The sequence below is a fragment of the Balaenoptera ricei genome, chromosome 19, assembly GCF_028023285.1.
Source record: "Balaenoptera ricei isolate mBalRic1 chromosome 19, mBalRic1.hap2, whole genome shotgun sequence".
Taxonomy (NCBI): Eukaryota; Metazoa; Chordata; class Mammalia; order Artiodactyla; family Balaenopteridae; genus Balaenoptera; species Balaenoptera ricei.
Window position 1 is genome coordinate 28310980 of NC_082657.1, and position 19170 is coordinate 28330149.

General features: G+C 33.9%; 1 protein-coding gene across 1 annotated transcript in view; it reads left to right on the plus strand.

The window, feature by feature from the left end:
* The window catches only part of LONP2 (lon peptidase 2, peroxisomal), a 95539-nt gene that overhangs the window by 38471 nt on the left and 37898 nt on the right, over positions 1–19170 (plus strand). The window contains exon 9 of the mRNA XM_059905868.1: positions 18072–18222. Coding sequence (XP_059761851.1) covers positions 18072–18222 — 151 coding nt within the window. The remainder of the gene's footprint in view (positions 1–18071; positions 18223–19170) is intronic.

Below are 19170 nucleotides of genomic sequence, written 5' to 3' on the forward strand. Positions count from 1 at the left end.
ATTTCACAATTTGTATGGAAACACAAAAGACCCCAAATAGCCAAAGCAATCTTGAGAAAGAAAAACGGAGCTGGAGGAATCAAGCTCCCAGACTTCAGACTATACTACAAAGCTACAGTAATCAAGACAGTATGGTACTGGCACAGAAACAGAAATATAGATCAATGGAACAGGATAGAAAACCCAGAGATAAACCCATGCACATACGGTCACCTTATGTTTGATAAAAGAGGCAAGAATATACAATGGAGAAAAGACAGCCTCTTCAATAAGTGGTGTTGGAAAACTGGACAGCTGCGTGTAAAAGAATGAAATCAGAACACTCCGTAACACCATACACAAAAATAATCTCAAAATGGATTAAAGACCTAAATGTAAGGTCAGACACTATAAAACTCTTAGTGGAAACCATAGGCAGAACACTCTGTTTTTGATTCACCTCCTAGAGAAATGGAATTAAAAACAAAAATAAACAAATGGGACCTAATGAAACTTAAAAGCTTTTGCACAGCAAAGGAAAACATAAACAAGATGAAAAGACAACCCTCAGAATGGGAGAAAATATTTGCAAATGAAGCACCTAACAAAGGATTAATCTCCAAAATTTACAAGCAGCTCATGCAGCTCAATATCAAAAAAACGTACAACCCAGTCCAAAAATGGGCAGAAGACCTAAATAGACATTTCCCCAAAGAAGATACACAGATTGCCAACAAACACATGAAAGGATGCTCAACATCACTAATCATTAGAGAAATGCAAATCAAAACTACAATGAGGTATCACCTCACACCAGTCAGAATGGCCATCATCAAAACTCTACAAACAATAAATGCCGGAAAGGGTGTGGAGAAAAGGGAACCCTCTTGTACTGTTGGTGGGAATGTAAATTGATACAGCCACTATGGAGAACAGTATGGAGGTTTCTTAAAAAACTAAAAATAGAACTACCATATGACCCAGCAGTCCCACTACTGGGCATATACCCTGAGAAAACCATAATTCAAAAAGAGTCATGTACCACAATGTTCATTGCAGCTATTTACAATAGCCAGGACATGGAAGCAACCTAAGTGTCCATCAACAGATGAATGGATATAGAATATGTGGCTCTTATATTGGAATGTTACTCAGCCGTAAAAAGAAACGAAATTGAGTTATTTGTAGTGAGGTGGATGGACCTAGAGTCTGTCACACAGAGTGAAGTAAGTCAGAAAGAGAAAAACAAATACCGTATGCTAACACATATATATGGAATCTAAAAGAAAAAAAAAAAGTTCTGAAGAACCTAGGGGCAGGACAGGAATAAAGATGCAGATGTAGAGAATAGACTTTAGGACATGGGGAGGGGGAAGGGTAAGCTGGGACGAAGTGAAAGAGTGGCATGGACGTATATACACTACCAAATGTAAAATAGATAGCTAGTGGGAAGCAGCTGCATAGCACAGGGAGATCAGCTTGGTGCTTTGTTACCACCTAAAGGGGTGGGATAGTGAGGGTGGTGGGGAGACCCAAGAGGGAGGAGATATGGGGATATATTATATGTATAGCTGATTCACTTTGTTATAAAGCAGAAACTAACACATCATTGTAAAACAATTATACTCCAATAAAAATTTAAAAAAAAACAATTAGATCCAATTAGTAATTAAATCAAGTAGTGTATTTACTACTTAGATACAACAGACATATTATCTTCTAAGATGTACAACTATCGTCAAAGAATGTCAACGAGACTTAGGAAAATCCAGCTCTAAACTTTCATAAATGAAAAACTTGAAGTCCAGGATATTATCTTAATTTTTCATCTCATCACATGCTATGTTTACAATTTAAATTCTGAAACTCTAGCAGGGTAAAAAATGCCTTAAATACTGATGTTATGAGAGAAGAGTAGGTGAAGACCCATACCCATTTTTCTGCTTTCTTTTTCTCTCTGCCGTCTCTAATTAGGGGAAAGACTGCAACTGAAAGATGAACTAAGCTAAATTAGGGAAGCTTAAGGCTTGTTAATCATTACTTTTCAATGCTAGCAACCATTTTTACCAGTCCCCAAGGCATAGTTGCAGATTACACAAAAATATCTTAATGTCTTTGTTAGCCTTTTTCTTTTCTTTTTATACCCACTTCCATTTTCTGTCTTTCCTGTATTACCCATCCACCCTACCCCCCGCATATACATGCACCAGCTGCCACCAGACTATCCACTGCCCTCCAGCCCTTAGCTATATTCTCAACCAAAATTATTATTTCTCATTTCTATCCTATTTAACATTCCTGGTATTAGAGTTTGGTGGTGATTGGATTGCATGATTAAATTTACATGAAAACTAATCTTGAATGCCTTGGGATAATTATTGGTATGAATTTGTGACTGGATAATCTCCAAGGGTTTCCTTTCCTCTGCTGCCAATCTCAGGGCTGCTATATCAGGGAATCAGCAGACAAACGTGTGGCCCAAATCCTGGCTCTTGTCATCTTTCTTTCTCTACAAGGACCCCCACCACCACCACTGGATTCACTAGTAAAATAAGAAAAGAAAAAAAAGGAAACTTGAGAGAAGTAAACAGTAAATGGTAAATTGAGAAAAAATAAGTTGAGAAATAGAAATTTGACGAATGAATTGAGAAATAATGCATTGGGTTTAGTGTCTACATCCCAGGTTTCCAGGAGCAAACACTTTTCAAAATATCCTGTCCATTTAGGGAAGTATTTTACCAGTATTTAACAAGTTATGTATTCCTATTTTTTACACCAGGAATAGACAGTATTTAAAAATTATATAAGAATCTCCTTTATATTAATGATTCTGTTTTGCCAGAAATAAATGAAAACATTTGAATGTTCTACAAATTGTGTGCTTAGCCTTGGGCAGTTTAATTCACAAATGGAGATGGGCATTCAGACTGAGATGTCAACTGATTGCCACTCATTAAACCGAAGCAGCTCACCCTTTTAACAAATTGTTATTTAAAGATATTTTATTGATTAATTTTTTTTTCAGCTTTAGGGTGTGGTATAATTGACATATAGTAAAGTGAGTATATTTAAAATGCACAATTTGATAAACTGTGACATATGTATAAATTATGAAGCCATATGAATAATCAAGATAATGAACATAGTGGTTCCACTTCTGAAATGAAAAATTCATAGAATCAGCAGTCGACTTGAACTCGTAGAAGAAAGAACCAGTGAATTTGAAGATAGATTGATAGAGATTATGCAATCTGAAGAACAGATTTTAAAAAATGAATAAAATGAACAGAGCATCAAGGAAATGTGGGATACTGTGAAGCACACGAATATGTGAAAAAGAGGACAGGAGAGGGAGATGGGAGCAGAAAAAATTTTCAAAGAAGTAATGGATGAAAACTTCCCAAATTTGATGAAAAACGTAAATCTACACAACCAAGAAGCTCAATGAATTTCATGTAGGATAAACACAAAGAAATCTATAGATACATAATGTAGTAAAAATGCTGAAAGACAGAAACCTTTGGAAGCAACAAGAGATGGTGTATCCATTCATATTTTGATGGATATTTGGATTTTTCAACTTTTGGCTATTACAAATAAAGCTGCTATGAATACTCATGTATTAATACAAGTCTTTGTATGGACATATATTTTTATTTCTTTTTGATAAATATCTAGGAGTGGAATGGCTTGGGCAAGTGGTAGGTATAGATTTAATTTTTTAAGGAACTGCCAGATTGTTTTCCAAAATAGTTGTGCTATTTTCCATTTCTACTAGTAGTGTGTAAGAGTCCCAGTTGCTCCACATCATTGCCAATAATTGATATGTGGTAAGTTTTTGTAATTTTAGTCATTCTGGTGGGTGTGTTGTATCATCTCATTGTGGTTTTAGTTTGCATCTCCCTAATGATTAATGACTTGTTGAGCATCTCTGCATGTGATTATTGGCCATCCTTTGTGTCTTTTGATGAAATTCCAATTTTACTTTTCCCTTTTAATTGAGTTGTCTTTTCATTCTTGAGTTGTAAGAATTCCTTATGTGTTCTACATAGATTTCCTTTGTCAGGTACATATTTTTCAGATATTTTCTTCAAATATTTTATTGACAGTGTTTGTTGAAGAGCAAAAGTTTTTGTTTTTTATAAAGTCCAATTTAAAAAATTTTGTTAATGGTTTCTTTTGAGTTGTAATTAAGAAATCTTTACTAAACCAAGGTCACACAGATTTTCTCTTATGTTTTCTTCTAGAAGTTTCATATTTTTAGCTCTAACATTTGAGTCTATGATTCATGCTGAGTGAATTTTTGTATATGATGCATAGTATGGGTCAAGGTTCCTTTTCTTTTTGCATATAGATATTTAATTGTTCCAATACTGTTTGTCAAAAAAAGTATCTTTTCTCCATTGAATTACCTTAGACATCTTTGTCAAATGTGTGTTTTATATTTTTGAGTTCCCTATACTGTTCCATTAATTTATGTTTATGCCAATACCACACTGAGTTGATCACTTTGCTTTATAATAGGTCTTGAAATCATTTAGTGTTAGTTGTCCAGCTTTGCTTTTCTTGTCTAAAAATTTTTCAGCTATTCTAGGTTCTTTGCATTTCCATATAAATTTTAGAATCTGCTTGTCAGTTGCTGCAAAACAGTCTGCTGGGATTCTGCTGGGATTTTAATTGGCATTTCATTTGAACCTGTAGATCATTTGGGGAGAATTGTCATCTTAAAAATATTGTTTCTTCTCATCTGTGAACAGGTATATCTCTGGTTTTTTTTAGGTCTTCCTAACTTTCTCAGCAATGTTTTTTCACTTTCAGCATACAGATCTTGCACTTTGTCAAATTTATCTCAAATTATTTCCTATTTCTTGATGCTGTTTTTTATTTCAATTTTTGATAATTGCTAATATAAAGAAAGAGTACAATTTGTATTTTGTATATTAACCTTGTATCCTACAACTTTGCTAGTAAACTCATTAATTTTAATCACCTTGTCTCTCTACCTTTTTTGTTTGTTTGGCCCCTGTGTTTTATGTTAGGGCTTTCCTCCAATCTTTGGTGATTCTTTGATGTCTCTTTATATATATATAAGGTGTGACATTAAGATTATTGAACATTTTGTGTGCACATGTGAGGCTTGATACCTGGTGGGCTTCATCAGATAGTGATAAATTGGGGGTGGGGTTCCCCATGTTTCAGGATCTATAAATCTTATCTCTTAGACCAGTTGGTATTTTCAAAGAAGGGTCCTGTGGTATCATCTGGTAGAGGGTGTTGGGCTGTCTGTATTGTAAACCTACTATTCTAAGCTGCCTGTAGTTAAAATTTTGACTTCCACTTTCACTGTTTTTGTATTATAATAATTTTGTTATAATTTTGATGTTTATTATGTTTTGTTTAAGTATATAACTTAAATAAATGTACTGTCTACCACTTATGTATTGTCTAAGTATGTAATTTAAATGATTTCTTAATTTTGGAGTTTAGTGAGGAACCATTTTTATACATATTCCATAGATTCTAGGAAAGATAGTTTGTGTGTGTGTGTGTCTGTGTATACATGTATATATGAATACAGCAATATTTTAACAAGAGTATATATGTGTGTTATGAGATTGCTATTCTCTAGGTTTATAGCTTTATTTTTTCTGCACGTTGTGATATACAGAAGTGCATTAAACTTGCCACGACAGTTTTTTTTTCTGTCAGTTTCACTTTATAATTTCTAATTTTTTAATATACATTTTAATAGTATTTATTTGTTATGTCATCATTGTGGCCATTTCCTGCTATCTAGTACAGCCGTTTTCTTTGTTCCATTCTTACCTTGGTTTCTCCTTAGGCTGGTAATACTTTTGCAGTTCATCCTTCCTTTTTGTTAGTGTATACCAGGTACAGCTTTTTTTGAATTTTTAACCTTCTTGTTTCATTATGTTTTATTAGTATTTCATATAATCAATTTTTAGATTACTTTTGACTCTACCTGGAAGTCTGGATATTCAATAGGCTTTTTCAAATATTGTACTAACTGGTATGTTGGGACTTTTGACATCTGTGATTTGGTTGTTTTCTGTCCCCTTTTTAAAAAAGGGTCCTAGTTTTTTCCTTTGAATTATGTCATTAACTGTATGGGCAGTTTGTTAGATCAGAAGGCATGTATTCTGTTTTTTTAATACTACTTGTGATACCTTTCAGTTAAAAAATCACACATCTCTGTTTCTCTAAGTATCAACATCATAAATTAAATATATTTTCCCTCCCTTGTATAACATGAAATAATTAATACACAGTAATCTATCCCTTCCTCATCTCACTACCTAGTTACTTTAGAGGATTTAATTTTTTTACATTATGAATCTTTATCAGAAACTATTTTCAACTTTTATATTCTTTCTTTTTTTAAAATTAATAGCTTTTTTTAAAAAAGCAGTTTTAGGTCCACGGTACAATTTGAGTGGAAAGTACAAAGAGTCCCATATAACCTCTCACCCTCCCTCCCCCAGTTTCCCCTTAAAATTGATGAGTCGGTATTAATACATTATTTTAACTTAAGTCCATACTTTACATCAGGGTTCACTTTGTGTTGTACATTGTATGGGTTTTGATGACTGTGTAAATGATATGTACCACCATTGCAGTATCAAAGACTATAGTTTCATAGCCCTAAAAATCCCGTGTGCCCCACTTACTCATTCCTCCCTCCCTCTCTCCCAAGTCCCTGGTAATCACTGATGTCTCCATATTTTTGTCTGTTCCAGGAATGTCATATAGTTGGAATTACACAGTATATAGTCTTTTTAGGTTGGCTTCTTTCACTTAGTAGTATGCATTTAAGATTCTCCATGTCTTTTTCTGGCTTGATAGTTCATTTCTTTTTATCACTGAATAACATTCTACTGTATGGATGTACAACAGTTTGTTTATCCCTTTATTGAAGGACATCTTAGTTATTTCTAGGTTTGTTTTTTTTTAAATGTTTTTTTTGATTTTTTTTTTAATTAATTTATTTATTTATATTTATTTTTGGCTGTGTTGGGTCTTCGTTTCTATGCAAGGGCTTTCTCTAGTTGCGGCAAGCGGGGGCCACTCTTCATCGCGGTGCGCGGGCCTCTCACTATCGCGGCCTCTCTTGTTGTGGAGCACAGGCTCCAGACGTGCAGGCTCAGTAGTTGTGGCTCACGGGCCCAGTTGCTCAGCGGCATGTGGGATCTTCCCAGACCAGGGCTCGAACCCGTGTCCCCTGCATTGGCAGGCAGATTCTCAACCACTGCGCCACCAGGGAAGCCCCTATTTCTAGGTTTTGACAATTATGAATAAAGCTACTGTAAACATTTGTGTGCAGGTTTTTGTGTGGACGTAAGTTTTCAGCTCACTTGAGTAAATACCAGGAAGTGCAATTGCTGGGGTCATAAGGTAAGAGCATGTTAGTTTTGTAAGAAACTGTCAAACTGTCTTCCAAGTTGTCTGTACCATTTTGCATTCCCACCAGCAATGAATGAGAGTTCTTGTTGCTCCACATCCTCACCACCATTTGGTGTTGTCAGTGTTTTGGATTTTGGCCATTTTAAGAAGTGTGTAGAGTGTCTTGTTTTTGTATTCTTTTTTGTAAACATATTTCCCACCTTTATTTTTTAAATAACAAATTTATTGAGATATAATTCACAAACCATGAGATTCACCCCTTTAAATGTGCATTTCTTTGGTTTTCAGTATACTGACAAGTTGTACAGCCATGAACATTATCTAATTTTGGAACATTGTCTCTGTCCATGTACCATTAGCAGCCACTCTCCATACCCCCCCACCACCAGAAGCCCCTGGAAACCACTCATCTTTCTGTCTCAGTGGATTTGCCTGTTTTGGATATTTCATATAAATAGAATCATACAATATGTGGCCTCTTGAGACTAGCTTGTTTCATTTAGCCTAGTGTTTTCAGGATTCCTCCATGTTGTATGCATCAGAACTTCATTCCTTTTCATGGCTAAATAGTATTCTCTTATATGACTATATACCATATTTTGTTTATCATTGAGCGGTTGATGGATGTTTGGGTGGTTCCCACCTTTTGGTTATGCTGAATAATGTTGCTGTGATCATTCATGAACAAGTTTCTGTGTAAACGTAGGTTTTCAGTTCTCAGTGTATGACTAGGAGTAGAATTGCTGGATCATATGAAAATTCTGTATTTAACATTTTGAGAAACTTCCAAACTATTTTTCAAAGTGGCTACACTATTTTACTATCTCACTAACAGTGTATGACGGTTCCAGTTTCTCTGCATCCTCATCAACACTTGTTATTGTCTGTCTTTTTTATTTTAGCCATCCATTTGATTTAGTATGTGTGAAGTGATTGCTCATTGTGGTTTGATTTTCATTTCCCTAATTGCTAATATTGAGCATCGTTTCATGTGTTTATTGGCTATTTGTATATCTTCTTTGTAGAAATATATATTTTAATGATTTGCACATTTTTAATTGGGTATTTGTCTTTTTCTTGTTGAGTTCCTTATATATTCTGGATATAAATCCCTTGTGAGATACATGATTTGCAAATATTTTCACCAGTTTTGTGGGCTTTCTTTTCACTTTTTTGATGGTGTTCTTTGAGGCACAAAACAGTTTTAATTTTGATAAAGTCTAATTTATATGTATTTTTCTTTTGTTATTTTGGTTTTAATGTCATATCTAAGAAGCCATTGCCTAATCCAAGGTCATGAGGATTTACTCCTACATTTTCTTATAAGAGTTTTACAGTTTTAGTTCTTATATTTAGATCTATAATCCATTCTGAGTTAATGTCTGTATGTGGTGTGAGATGTCAGGATCCGTCTCATTCTCTTGCTTGTGGATATCCAGTTGTCCCAAGTACCATTTGTTGACTTCTTTTTCCATGTAATGTTGCCCTTGTGGAAAATCAGTTGACTATAAGTGTAAGGGTTTATTTCTGGACTTCCAACTGTACCATTGATCCATATTTCTATCCTTATGCCAGTACCACACACTCTTGATTACTGTAATTTTGTAAAAATTATTGAAATTGGGAACTGTGAATCCTCCTGATTTGTTCTTCTTTTGCAAGATTGCCTAGCCCTTCTGGGTCCTTTTTACTTCCATATGAGTTTTAGGATCAGCTTGTCACTTTCTACAAAAAGCCTAAATAGAATTTTGATAGGGATTCTGTTGAATCTGTAGATCACTTTGGGGAGTATTGCCATATTAATAATATTAATTCTTTGAATCCATGAACAGGGGGTCCTTCTGTTATTTAGGTCTTTAATTTCTTTCAACTTTGTTTTTGTGGTTTTTGAGTATATGTCTTGCAATTCTTTTGTTAAATGTATTCTTAAGTATTTTATTCTTTTTGATACTATTGAAGAAAATAAATTGAATTATTTTCTTCATTTCTTTTTCAAATTGTTCATTGCTTATGTAAAGAAATACAAATTGATTTTTGTGTATCAGTCTTATATTCTGCAACCTTTCAGAACTTGTTTAGAGTGGATTCCTGAGATTTTTTCCATGTACAAGATCATGTCATATGCAAATAGAGATACTTTTACTTTTTTCCAGTCTGGATGCCTTCCCCCCCACCCCCAATTGCCCTGGCTAGAACCTCCAGTACAATGATGGATAGGAATGGCAAGATCTATTCAGATTTTCTGTTACTTTTTAACAGATTACTTTCAATAGTTTATATCTTTCTAGAAATTTTCCCATTTCATTTAGATTATCAAATTTGTTAGCATACAAGTTTGTTTATAGTATGCTCTTATTTCTTTTTTATTTCTGTAAGGTTGATAGTAATGTGGCCTGTGTCATTCCTGATTTAGTAAGTTGAATGTCCTTGTTTTCCTTACTCAGTATGGCTAAATGTTTGTCAATTTTATTGAACTATTCAAAGAACCAACTTTTGGTTTATTGATTTTTCTCAATTGTTTTTCTTGTCACAGTTTCATTTATTTAAGGATTATTCTCTAATCCTTCCTTCTGCTTGCTTTGTATTCAGTTTGCTCTTTTTCTACTTTCTAAAGGTGGAAGGTTAGTTTATTGATTTGGAATTTTCTTTAGTATATGCATTTACAGCTATCAATATCTTTATATGCACTACTTTAGCTGCATCTCATAAGCTTTAGTAACTTACATTTTTGTTTTTATTCATCTCGAAATGTTTTCCAATTTCCCTTGTGATTTCTTTTTGTTTTCCCTTGTGATTTAGGGGTTAATTTCATATTTTTATGAATTTCCAAATTTTTAAAAATTATTCATTTCTAATTTTATTGCATGGTGGTCAAAGATTATACTTTGTATGATTTCAGGGTTTTGAAATATAGATATTTGTTTAATGGCTTGCTTATGGTCTACCCTGGAGAATGTTTATATGTGCACTTGTGAAGAATATGTATACTGCTGCTGTTGTTGGATGGCTTGCTCTCTAGGTGTTTGTTATGTCTAATTGGTTGATAGTACTGTTCAAGTCTTCTATGTCCTTGCTGATCTTTTCCCAGTTTTACCTATTATTGAATATATAGATATATTTATTTATAATATATAGATTATCTATATACATGTGTATCTATAGATATGATAGATATCTAGATATACTCATGTAAAGAGATTTATTGTAAGGAATTAACTCATGTAGTTATGGAGGCTGGGAAGTCCAGAATCTATAGTGTGGGCCAGCAGGCTTGAGACCCAAAGAGAGCTGATGGTGTAGATGAAGTTTGAAGGCAGTTTGCTGGAGAATTTCCTCTTGCTCAAGGAGGCCAGTCTTTTTGTTCTTTTCAGACCTTCAACTGTTTGGATGAAGCCCACCCACATTATGGAGGCAAACTTACCCAAGGTTCACTGATGTAAATATTAATTTCATCCAAAACACCCTCCAAGTTGATACATGAAATTAACCATTGCAAATAGTACGTAAAAACTTAGTTTCAACAAGCCCTCCTTCCCTCAGCCCTCTTTTGTACCATTTTTGTCATAGAAAATACATCTCTATACACTGTAAGCTTATCAGCACAGTAATATGTAGTTGCTTCTCATTATTTGCAGTAGTTATGTTCTATAAAGTTGCAGCAAGCACTGAAGTAGCAAATACTGAATTATTGCTCCTTGAAGAAATACAGGGTTAGCTTCCTGCAAGCCAGTTCGTCATCAATCAGTACATAACCTTGTTTTATTTGTGTTTCTGTTTAAAGTTGCCTTATTTATATATTTAAAATATATTGTTGATTCATTAACATTAAACTCATGACCATTAACCCTATAACTCATGCCCGAATGAAGCTATCTAACACACGTATTTTCTCCGTAAGGCACATCATGGCCTTCTTGCTCACGGGAACACTAGACAGCACTTCAGCACTGCCTTTGGGGCTTTTTAAAGGGCAGAATCACTAACAAAAAACACAAAAATGCAAAAAACCTGGCACTAAATAGACTGCAGGGAGGATCCTTGCTTAGAATATGAGAATTAAAATAAGAAGGCAGAGCATCATCTTGTTTGACCTCAGCTGGGAATATGCACCTTGGGTGATGTGCTATATACCATGTCTGCAAACGACTGCAGAAGCACTGCAAGTAGTAATTTTGGAGTTACAAATAAATTCTAGCAAGTAGGTGAATTTTCAAGTATAAAATCCATGAATAATGAGGGTCAGCTGTAATTATCATTTAATGAAGTTTTTTGAATCAGATAAGAGAACATAAAAGTCACAAACAAAAATGCATTATACTGTCTTTTTAAAAAAATTTTATTGGGGTATAGTTGATTTACAATGTTGTGTTTCAGGTGTGCAGCATAGCGATTCAGTTATACATATACATGTATTCATTCTTTTTCAGATTCTTTTCCCATATAGGTTATTGCAGAATATTGAATATAGTTCCCTGTGCTATACAGTAAGTCCTTGTTGGCTATCTATTTTATATATAGTAGTGTATGTATGTTAATCCCAAGCTCCTAATTTGTCCCTTCCCCCTTCATATACTGTTTTTTATATTTACTGATGTAATTACTTTTATTGTTGTTCTTTTTTGTGTGTGTTTGGATACAGTTTAGCGACCTTTCACTTCAGCTTTTAATATTTCTTATAGTGTGGTCTGCTAGCTACAAATTCTTTCAGTGTTTTTTCTTTTTTTTAAATCTGGGAATGTCTTAATTTCTTCTTCATCTTTGAAAGATAGCTTTGTTGGATATACAGTTCTTGGTTGAGTCATTTTTTCTTTCAATATGTCTTCTTACTGCTTTCCATCCTCATGGTTTCTAATGCAAAGTCAGTTGTTAATCTTATGGAGGGTCCCTTGCACTTAATGAAAACAGTATTTTCTCTTATTGCTTTTAAGATTCTTTGTCTTTGACTTTTGATAGTTTGACTATGATGAGTGTAGGTATGAATCTCTGAGTTTACTTAGGGTTTGTTGAGCTTATTAGATGTGTCAATTAATGTTTTTTGGATATTCTTTATGCTCCTTTCTCTTTATCCTCTTCTTGAACTTCCAATATGAGTATGTTGGTAATCTTTCTAATGTCCAGTAGGTCCCTGTGGCACTGTTCATTTCTTTGCTTTTTTCTTTCTGTTCCTCAGATTGGTTAATCTCAATTGACCTATCTTCAAGTTCATTGATTCTTTCTTCTGCCAGCTAAAATTGCTAGTTAGCCCATCTAGTGAATTTTTCATTTAAGTTACTATATTTTTCAATCCTAAAATTTCTATTTGCTTCTTTTTTTATGATTCCTGTCTCTTTATTGATCTTTTCTATCTGTTAGAACATCGTTTTCATAGTTTCCTGTAGTTCTTCAGATGTGGTTTCCTTTAGTTTTGTTTTTTAATTGTAGTAAAATACACTTAGCATAAAATTTGCCCTCTTAACCATTTCTAAGTGTACAGTTCAGTAGTGTTAGGTATATTCACATTTTTATGTAACCAATCTCTAGAACTTTTCTGTCTTGCAAAACTCTGTACTCATGAAACAGCAACTCTCCATTTTTTCCTTCCTCAGTGCCTGGTAACTATCATTTTCCTTTCTGTTTTTATAAGTTTGACTAATCTATTCATCTTATATAAGTAGAATCATACAGTATTTGTCTTTTTGTAACTGGTTTATTTCACTTTTCATAATATCTTCAAGGTTCATCCATGTTGGAGCATTAGTTTTTTTGAACATATATCTAATAGCTGATTTTAAATCTTTGTCTAAGAAGTTTGACATCTGGGCTTCCTCAGGGACAATTTCTATTCACTATTTTTTTTTCTTTTTCTGATTTTAGGCCATACTTTTGTATTTCTTCATGTGTCTCATAATTTCTTTGTTGTTTGTGTTCTCTGAGTCAGGTCAAATAAAGATAAATCCTGAGAATTGAGCCTTTCCAAGGAACTTTCAGACAGGTGGGTGACATTCTCTGGAGATGTGGCTTCTGGGGATCTCTGATCTTATTCTGCCCCTTATAGGGGTTGCTAGGCTACTGGTTTTCACAGCTGTTGTGGTTGTGAGGCTATTAGTTTTCAAGGCTACCATGAACTTGGGAGAAGGGTAGGGTGTAAAGCAAGTTAACAGACCATAAAGCTTGTTATATTTACTGAGATTCAGTTGTTTTTCTTGAATAAACAGGTTGTTGCAAGTTAATTTCTAGAATACTGAAAAAGTTGATTTTGACAACATTTGCCAGTTCTCATTGCTTTTATGGAGGAGCAGATTTTCAGACTTCCTTAGTCCCTTGTTCTAAAGGTGTGTCCTCATACATTTAGTTTGAATTCTGGGCTTAAATGATTTCATTGCTTCTGATCCTTTTATTTTGATTTATTTGCTGTTCAGATGGAATATATCTTCAGGTTACTTTTTTTTAAGGATTTGTTTATAAGTTATGTTTTGAGGCCCTTTATATTTGCTAAGGTCTCTTTGTTGTCTGCACCAGTAATCCCCATATGTTTTGTTCACATAGTCCATCAGTAAAAATTTTTGAAAATATATCTCTCTATAATATAAATACATATGTAATAAGGGTGTATTAGAATGCTAAGGCTGTCATAACAAAAATACCACAGACTGGGTGGCTTAAAAAAAACAAACAAATGTATTTTCTCACAGTTTTGAAAGCTAGAAGTCCAAGATCAAGTTGTTGGCAGGTTTGATTTCTCCTGAGGTCTCCTCCATGGCTTGCAGATGGCTGCCTTTTCAGTGTGTCCTCGCATGACCTTTTCTCTGTGCTTCTGCATCCCTGGTCTCTCTCTTTCTTCTTATAAGGACACCAGTCATATTGGATAAGAGCCCCACCTTTATGGCCTCTTTTAACCTTAATTACCTCCTTAAAGGCCCTATTTCCAAATATAGTCACATTGAGGGGACACAGTTCAATCCGTAACAAAGGATAAATATGTAATATAAACATAACATAAATGTACCATTGTAGTAATGTTAGATATTTATATGTACAACACACACAGAATAAAGTTTTTAAAGTAATTATTTTTAGTGAAAACAATGTATTCTAATTAGATAATTGTTTTTATTTTATAATGTGGCTATCAAAGCTTATTCCAGAAGTAAAAGTGTCAACTCTTATCATTTTCTTGTTGTTCACATCTTTGCCTCTATTATCTTTAATGATATTTTGCAGGAATTTTTTTAAACACTCCATTTATCCATTTATATTCTGTAAAAACAGTTAATCAGGCACACATGGACTTCAGTTGTGCTATAATTACAGTTAAAGCAGATGAGTGAGGGCCCCACATCAGCCCAGTATGTTATGGGATTTCTACTCTTCTCTTAGAATATCTCATGTGTGTAACGTGTATTCCAAGTGAGGGCATTACTTCATTTTGTATATTAAATATTTTAAAAACTAATTTCTTTCTAGTATTTATAGATACATAAAGGTGAGTATATGTACTCATATTTTCTACTTGCGCTTTGGTGGGTTATTCTAAACACTCCACTTTGGTGACCACTGATCTAAACACAAAATACAGATGTAGTCACAATTGGGTAGTCGGTTCACAGGTGTTCACTTTGTTATCCTTTGTATCTTATGTGTTGTGGCATGTATTCTGTGTAATAAAATATTTTTAAAACATTTTAAAGTAGTCATAAGTTTGCTTGAAAATTCTGTAGCTGTTATCCTAACATTCTGTCATTTATTATTGCGCAAGAGGAGTCTGAGGCTTTTCAATCTGTAGTGTTGAGTCTTCTAGAATATTTTCTTGGTAATTTCTTTAATTATATCCGATTTTACATTTGCTGAGACCCCTTCTTTAGTTATATCAATTATCTATGAATTAGGTATCTTTATTTTTTCCATATATTTCCCCTACGTAGCTTTACTGCCTTTTTCTTCTGTGCTCTGGACATTTTTCTCAACCTTGTCATCATCACTGATTTAATTTCTATCGTATTTGTATGTGGCTTCCAGAGTTGATTTTAGTTACTTTATTTTACTTTATTTATTTATTTTTACTTTTTGTTGTGGAAAATATCAACCGTAACCAAAGTGGGGAAAATAGGATAATGAACCGTAAAACTTGTAACCCACCTTTAATAATTACCATCTCATGACCAATCTTATTTCATCTATTCCTACCCATTCTCCCTCATCCCGCTCCTATTTATTTTGAATCAAATTCCAGACATCATATCTTTTCATAAATATTTTAGCATCTATCCCTAAAAGATACAGACTTTTAAAAAGTATCACCATAGTATCATACTTAAAGATGACAGTTGCCACATCATGTGTAATAAGTGGAGTATATTCCTGGATTGCCTACAAACATCTGTAGTTCTTCTCTTGCTAGAAACTTACTGAAGAAAAATTCTCAGTGTACACCTCTTCCCAGAGTTTATCCTACCTCTGACGTCACGTCCCTAAGAATAAAATGTCATATCACAGCTGTTTCCATTCCTAGTCATACTCCGTAGGTAGGAATTATAGTTTCGGGTTTATGTAGAAATACCTTTTAATCAGGAGAAGAGGAAAAACAGCTCTGGTCATTCTTGGAATCTGCTCTTTTATGTGGGTGAGTTGGGCCATGGAAGCCCTGACTCTGAAGTTTGGGGGAAAAGCAGAGGTTTGATGGCTAGAAAGTTCTGACTGTAATTCTTGTCCCTCCATGAACTCACCAGTTTACCGTAAGGTTTCATTTGAGTATGGTTCCTAGAAATGCTTTTTATCTGGCAGACTAAGGATTAGTATTTCTGATGTTGTTTAAACTCTACATATCTTTTTGTATTTTCCTAAATAAAAGATGGAGGTAGGCAAATTGGGCATCACTGATTTTCTGTCCTCATAACCTAGGTATCCTGTAATACACTTTAAAAGACCTCATTCATAACTCAGGAACCTTGCTTTATTAATTTTCCTACTTTTTAAAACCTCAGTGTCTTTTTTTTTTAATTTATTTATTTTTTATTTATTTACTTTTGGCTGCATTGGGTCTTCGTTGCTGTGCACAGGCTTTCTCTAGCTGTGGCGAGCGGGGGCTACTCTTCGTTGCGGTGCTTGGGCTTCTTATTGAGGTGGCTTCTTTTGTTGCAGGGCACAGTCTCTAGGCGCACGGGCTTCAGTATTTGTGGCATGCGGGCTCAGTAGTTGTGGCTCACGGGCTCTAGAGCGCAGGCTCAGTAGTTGTGGCACACGGGCTTAGTTGCTCCACGGCTTGTGGGATCTTCCCAGACCAGGGCTTGAACCTGTGTCCCCTGCATTGGCAGGCGGATTCTTAAGCACTGCACCACCAGGGAAGTCCCAAAACCTCAGTGTCTTAAAATTTTAAGGGAAAAAAGAAATTACTTCACTTGAACAGTAACATATCTAACATGTATGTATTAAATTTAATTATAGCCATTAAATGATAGATTTTTATTTAACTAAACAGTGGGTTTAACTAAGATTGCCATACATAGATGAATAGTTTTCAGGTAGTTGGTAGACAGTAATATCACACTTAACCAATTTATGCTGAACATAATTAAAATTGTCTTTGATGACTTGAAAGTAACATTTTTATAACATTAAACATTATTAAGTCTTGTGAAAATATGAATAGTAGAACTTTCTAGGAATTGTAATCTAGATACACACTGAGTTGCCAATAACAATGAATGTTTAACAAAATTCAAGAGTTTTCAAGAGTAAAGGGCTTCGAATTAACTTGTGGATATATTTAAAAACAAGTAAAACTTTAGAAAGGGAATCAGAAGCAAGGAAAAGATAGTTATATAGTAAAATTGTGAGTGGTAAGTATTTTAGTCATTTTGCTTCCTTTTTGCCTGTGCATGTCAACCCTATTTATATCTATACTAACCTAGTCTAAGTGAAAGTGGTAATATGTTGGAAGATCAGAACATGTGGAAGCCACTCATTGCCTTCTTTTAAGTCCAGTGTAGGCCTCTTCACTGCGAGTGCCTACGACTTGGAGCATTTGAGCAGTAATCTAAGAAGATATATTCTCCTTAACATACAATTGTTCAACGTTTTAAGAACCTAATTGGTAAATTATCTCATTTATCCAACTAAAATATTTTTAAGAGATAGTAATATTTTGCTCATTATAAACAGAAAGGTTTTACTTTTTTAAAAAATGTTAGGGGAATTTCCTGGCGGTCCAGTGGTTAGGACTCCGCACTTTCACTTCAGGGGGCTTGGATTCGATCCCTGGTCAGGGAACTAAGATCCCACATGCCGTGATGCAACCAAAAGAAAAAAAAACCTGTTAAAGACTTTCTGATGATGTTTGAGGAGGAATATACTAATTATTATTTTACCTGTTACCTAAGAATTTCAAAATGCTGTACACATTTACTTAATATTCCCATAGCAGTTAAGAGAGGGTGTGTTACCAAGAGGGAAACCGGTTTTGCAGGATTGATAACTTATTTATGGCCATGCAGTGAGTCATTAATAGATTTGAGAACAGCTTGAATGGCTAATTTTTGTTTCTTTGTGCTTACATATGTTCAAAAAATTTTAGTTTTAGTGTTATCCCCATATTTCCCGAACTAACTGTATTGAGCAGAAATATCATGTTTTAATTTATACAGCTTTCTTTTGGAACTACTGAATCTGTTTAAATGTTTATTGTTCTCCCACAGGTGTTGGATCCTGAACAAAACCATAACTTCACAGATCATTATCTAAATGTGGCCTTTGACCTTTCCCAAGTTCTTTTTATAGCTACTGCCAACACCACTGCTACTATTCCACCTGCTTTGTTGGACAGAATGGAGATCATTCAGGTGCCAGGTAGTTGATTTGTAAACAGAATCATTATTTTGTTAAATAATGATTGTTAAATAATGATCTTGATCAATAAAAAGCTATTTCTTGCTTTTCTGAGCATAACTCTTCAAAACTGGTCGAGCTGTGGAGTTTTGAGTAAAAAGTTGATTTGCCAGTGTATGATCTTCAGAAGTTCTGAATCTGGCATATAAACCAGCTTTTATATATTGTAGATTCAAAGTCTACAAAATTTTGCAAAATTTTGTTTGTTTTAACCATGACAGACAAGAGTGTATGTACGTTGTATACAACATAACACTTTCAGATTTAACTTAGCATAAAAGAATGATCATTTTTATGGAAAACAAGATATTCTTCTTTGAAGCAATTTCTAAAATTATAGATAAAAATAATTTATTTTTTTTAAAGTAAGTGTATAAAACACAAAAATAGGTCTTTACATACCCAATGTAGCTTCCTGTCTATCAGATTTTGAAGTTTTTACCATCTCTTGGAAAGTGTAATCATTTATTCTTGTTAAGAAATAGGTCCTAAAACTTTCTTTTTATTACAGCTGGCCTCATTTTTATATAAAAGTACAGGGTGCTTTTAAATTCTTCTTCTTTTTAGTTGAATCTGTCAAGTAGTTATATACTTTTTTTTTTTTTTTTTTTTTTACCATGTCTTCCCCTTCACTGGAGTGTGTAAAAAAAAGTCCTTTAGTTACTAACACTAAATAAATCCCAGTGTTTTTACCTTATTTAAGTTGCTCAGAATTATTTTTCCCTAGAAGAGATCAAATGTCAGTGGGTATCTTTTAAAATAAAAAATAGAGTATAACCTAAATATATATTTCATATTAAACTGAAATATATTTTCACCCTCCAGTAAATGATAATTGGATTTCTTAGTTATCTGTGAACCCTGCAGGTCCCTATATTTAATTTTAAAATACGGTGGAGAACTTTAAAC